General features: G+C 58.1%; 1 protein-coding gene across 1 annotated transcript in view; it reads left to right on the top strand.

The window, feature by feature from the left end:
• Positions 1-1073: 1073 nt before the first annotated feature.
• EPB41L1 (erythrocyte membrane protein band 4.1-like 1) overlaps positions 1074-4704 on the top strand; it is a gene marked incomplete at both ends in the record, with an annotated part of 24005 nt that continues 20374 nt past the window's right edge. The window contains 8 exons of the mRNA XM_010147358.1: positions 1074-1257; positions 1336-1378; positions 2060-2135; positions 2445-2663; positions 2767-2854; positions 3174-3326; positions 4117-4214; positions 4360-4535. Of these exons, the coding sequence (XP_010145660.1) occupies positions 1074-1257; positions 1336-1378; positions 2060-2135; positions 2445-2663; positions 2767-2854; positions 3174-3326; positions 4117-4214; positions 4360-4535 (1037 nt within the window). The remainder of the gene's footprint in view (positions 1258-1335; positions 1379-2059; positions 2136-2444; positions 2664-2766; positions 2855-3173; positions 3327-4116; positions 4215-4359; positions 4536-4704) is intronic.

Here is a 4704-nt window from a genome sequence, read left to right on the forward strand (position 1 = left end):
CCATTCTATGATTCTGTGCTGTTGTGGTGCAGGGGATGGGGTTGACTTTTAGAGAGCTGCTGCGTGCTAAAAAAGCCACCTGGGACATAGGGGAGAGGGTTTAGCATAGAAAGGCTGGTGCTGCCTTTCTTCTTTCTTTCTTGCAGGCCCCATGGTAATAGTTACGCCTTGCCTGCATGCTTCATTAAGGCTTAATTCAGTAAAAGTCAAAAAAGGGAGTCAAATCGTTCAGTGTGATACCCCTGCAAGTGCCACGGGTGAGCTCCCTGCCTTCAAAACCTGGGTCAGCAGGAGGGAGGAGACCCAGGAAAGGTGACTGGAACTGCTGGAAAAGCTTTGGAGGGCAGTAGGAGCCCAGGGCTGCAGCTGGGTGCACTGATCTGCTAGGGCTCTGTTGCTTTGTGGCCTGGGCTGTCGTCCCTGGGGTGCGTGGTGAAGGTGCTCTGGTAAATGCATGCCTTGGAAAGGGGCGATGGCTGTAAAAAGGGCAGAAACACACATGGGAGGGGATTTTATTCCATATCCATGAGCACGCCTGAGCCTCGCTGCCACCAGCAACAATGGGCAATTCAGGGGAACTGAAAGAACCGTATAACAAGGGCGCCCTCCATCCCTGTGCGTGGCTTGGTCTTCTTCTGGCTCTGGTTTGTCCTGCCGTGCTTCAGGACACAGCCACCACTGCTGCCAGCGTGGAAGGTGTTGGGAAGGAGCTTGTCCCATGTGCAACGCTGGCTACCGTGAGCTCTGGGGTGCATTTCCCCCAGCTTCTTGGTGTGGAGCGGAGGTGCCTGGGCTGGCTGGATGCTTCTGGTTTGGCATCACTGTTTCCTGGTGTGATGGGGGATGAGCTGGGTGGGCACTGGGTCCCCCTGGCCCGTGGGACCTGCTGCCTGCACCACACTGGCTAAGCTCGACTGTGCCCCATCCCCACAGCCCCAGGACCACCTGGCTGTCCCCAGAGCAGTGCTGCTGGGTGAAAGGGCTGCTCTCAAAGGCAGCCCAGCACCTTTTGATAGTCTTCTGGAGGGCCAGGGCTGCCCTGACCCTCCCTTGTGCTCCCTGCCTGCACTCAGTGTGTGCTGCCTGTACCTGTTGGGTCTCTGGGAGCACAAGGGAGCCAGCTCATCATCAGCCTCTCCATGTCTCCAACAGAAGCATGCCCGAGGCCAGGTCCTCTTCGACTTGGTGTGTGAGCACCTCAACCTCCTGGAGAAGGACTACTTCGGCCTCACCTTCTGCGACTCAGACAGCCAGAAGGTGAGCATGGGCAGGTCCCTCTGCGGCAATCCCCTTTGTGGTGGGGGGTCCTGCTGACATGCTGTCTCCTTGTTGCAGAACTGGCTGGACCCCTCCAAGGAGATCAAGAAGCAGATCCGCAGTAAGTGCTCCAGGAGAGTCCATCCTCCCTAGCCCTGGGGTGTCCTGTGGGGCTCCCAGGTGGCTTCTCTGTGGGTGTCCTCTGGCAGGTCCCCTCCCCACCTGCCCTGGAGGGGACCTGTGGCAGCTGACATGGGGACAGGAATGCTGTTGCTCATTCGGCTGCCTGTTACCCACCTCTCTTACTCGTGACAGGCGTGGGGGAAAAAGGACCCCATCTGTCACTGGAGAGCTGGTTGAGAACCTGGTTGCTCTCCGGGCACCATCTCCACCTGCCCTGAGCAGGGAGGACAGGGATGGGGGAAGACTGGGGGGGCTTGGTGGAACAGGTCCTGGAGTGCCTTTGCCCATGATGTTACCTTGCTGGGAAGGCAGAAGGGCTGTTCCCCAAGGTGTCATCTTCTGGGACATGTGAGGCTTTTGCTGTGACATTGGTAGACACGCTGAGTTGATGGCTCCCAAAGTTGTGATGCGTTTCTTTCCCCTGCTGTTTGGGGGGTATTAACCAAGTCATGCTGGAGTCCCAGTGGCTGTTCTCCTGGCGGCTTCTGGAGCCCCTTTGTCTCTGCCCTGTGCCAAGCTTGGGGGGAGTCATGGGACCTTTAGTGGGTGCCTCAATGCTCCTGAACGCCCGTGTGCAGCCAGCATGGGTGCTGCTCTTACTGCTCTCTCCCCTTCCTAGGTGGACCCTGGAACTTTGCCTTCACTGTGAAGTTTTACCCTCCAGACCCTGCGCAGCTCACAGAGGACATCACAAGGTGAGAACCACTCCTCCACGGGCACAGCAGCTGGGGCAGCTCCCCGCGGACTGTCTGGGAGTGTGTGGAGGGGCAGGGCTCAGGTAGGACAAGGGCAGCCTGGGTATGTGTGAGGGCTCACTGCCCTCCCCTCTGCATGTGGCATGTCTAAATCATGCAGAGCAGGGCCAGGAAGGTGGCCATGGGAGCTGGCAGTCCCCATGGAGAGCAGTGCAAGGTGGGTGAATGCTGCCACTTCCCAGGAAGCCCCAGCCTGCTCCAGAGGGCACACATCTCCACCCCACTCTCACCCTCTGTCCCCTCCTGCAGATACTACCTGTGCCTGCAGCTCCGTGCGGACATCATCACGGGGCGCCTGCCCTGCTCCTTTGTCACACATGCTCTGCTGGGCTCCTACGCTGTGCAGGCTGAGCTGGGCGACTATGACGCTGAGGAGCACATGGGCAACTATGTCAGCGAGCTCCGCTTCGCCCCCAACCAGACGCGGGAGCTGGAGGAGCGCATCATGGAGCTGCACAAGACGTACCGGTGAGCTCCACTAGAGAACAGGCTGGTGGTGAGGAGGGCACCAGACAGCTGGCCCACACCCATTGGGGCACCTGGCCACATGTCCTCCTCTCTGTCTCCACAGGGGAATGACCCCTGGGGAAGCAGAGATCCACTTCCTGGAGAACGCCAAGAAGCTCTCTATGTACGGGGTGGACCTGCACCACGCCAAGGTACGGGGCTACCAGAGCCATGGTCAGTGCCACCTCATCCTGCCCTGCTACCTGCACACCCCGCCCTGCCTCGTCACTGCCTCCCACAATGGAGGTTCAGCAAGGACATGGTCCTGGCAGCCTGCTCTGGGTGACCCCGTGCTAGACCAGAGGACCTCCAGAGACCCAACTTCAACCCGTCTGTGACTCAGTGACCTCTCTGTCAGCCAAATCCCCATAGCAGAGCACCGTGCAGGAGGGAGCGTGGCACTGCTGGCCAGACTGGTCCTCCTTACTGGGCAGCTGAGCAGTCCCCTACTGTCCCTCTTGCCTCCTCCAGGACTCAGAGGGCATCGACATCATGCTGGGCGTCTGTGCCAACGGCCTCCTCATCTACAGGGACCGGCTGCGGATCAACCGCTTCGCCTGGCCCAAGATCCTCAAAATTTCGTATAAGAGGAGCAACTTCTACATCAAGATCCGCCCGGGTGAGGTGAGTACTGTGCACCAGAGCAGTCCCAAGGCACGGCTGGGTGTCTGCTGTGCTGGACTGGGGCTGCCTGGCAGGGAGGTCCTCGCCTGGCTTCAGCCTCTGGCCCAGGGGTCCCCAGTTAATGACCACGCTGGCCAAGAGTGCACATGTCCTGTGGTAGATGGAGGCTTTCAGCAAGTTTTCTCATTGGTGCACTCATTTTCTCACTGGCAAAGTGACTTCAGCAGGCTGAGGGCACCCTGGGCTCCTTTCCCCATCAGCCAGGTGCTGTGACCCCACTGCTGTAGGGAGGTTGCTCAGGAAGGGAAGTTGAGGGCCATTTTTGGTGTGTCTTCCATGCTTCACAGAAAAACATCAGGAGGCTTTTTCATTTGTTTTCTGACTTCATATTTGCATTCTTTTCACTTTGATGTGTGCTGATGGGAGTATGCATCTCCACCCACATTTTCCAGCAGGCAGGAGGGCAAGGACAGTGCATCTAAAATGGAGAGTGATGCCCTTTCACCAAAACGAGCTATAAAAAGTTTTTGTTTCTCGAGGGAATTTGTCTTGTACTGAAAAGCCATTTACAGTTGATGAAAGTGCTTAGGCCAAAAGCATGGGGGTGTGATCCCACCACCTGCTGGGGCCGGGCATGGACTTTTCCAGCACTGCTTTGAAAAAGATTTTTTTTTTGCATGGTCATGGCTCCTGCCAGGGGAACTCGAGGACCTTGGGAGGGCAGATCCCATCCCATCATGTCCTCTAGGGCAGGATCTGCCTGTAACGGCGTGTCTCTGTCTCCCCCAAGTACGAACAATTTGAGAGCACCATTGGCTTCAAGCTGCCCAACCACCGCTCTGCCAAGCGACTCTGGAAGGTCTGCATAGAGCATCACACTTTCTTCAGGTGAGGAGACCTCCAGACCTTCTCAGGCTTCCCTTCTCACAAGGCAGACATGCTCCTGCCCCTGCTGCAGTGGGTACACATGGGGGGTGGCACTGGAGGGCACAGTTGGGGCTCACTGATGGCACTCCACCTCTCTCACCCCTAGGCTGGTGTCCCCAGAGCCACCCCCCAAGGGATTCCTGGTGATGGGCTCCAAGTTTCGCTACAGCGGGCGGACACAGGCGCAGACACGGCAGGCCAGCGCCCTCATTGACCGCCCGGCTCCCTTCTTTGAGCGCTCTTCCAGCAAACGGTACACCATGTCTCGCAGCCTTGATGGAGGTATGCCCCAAATTGGGGAGGGGGAGGGAGATTGGTCCGGTGGCGGGAGCTGAGGGAATGCTGTTTGGCTCGTCGCTGTGAGCTGTTCAGCTCGTTTGGCAGGGTTACAGCACCATCAGGTTTCCTTCTGGAGGCTGTCCCCAGCTGCATCCAGGGTCTGGATGCAGAC

The sequence above is a fragment of the Eurypyga helias genome, unplaced genomic scaffold (assembly GCF_000690775.1).
Source record: "Eurypyga helias isolate BGI_N326 unplaced genomic scaffold, ASM69077v1 scaffold33902, whole genome shotgun sequence".
NCBI classification, from domain to species: Eukaryota; Metazoa; Chordata; class Aves; order Eurypygiformes; family Eurypygidae; genus Eurypyga; species Eurypyga helias.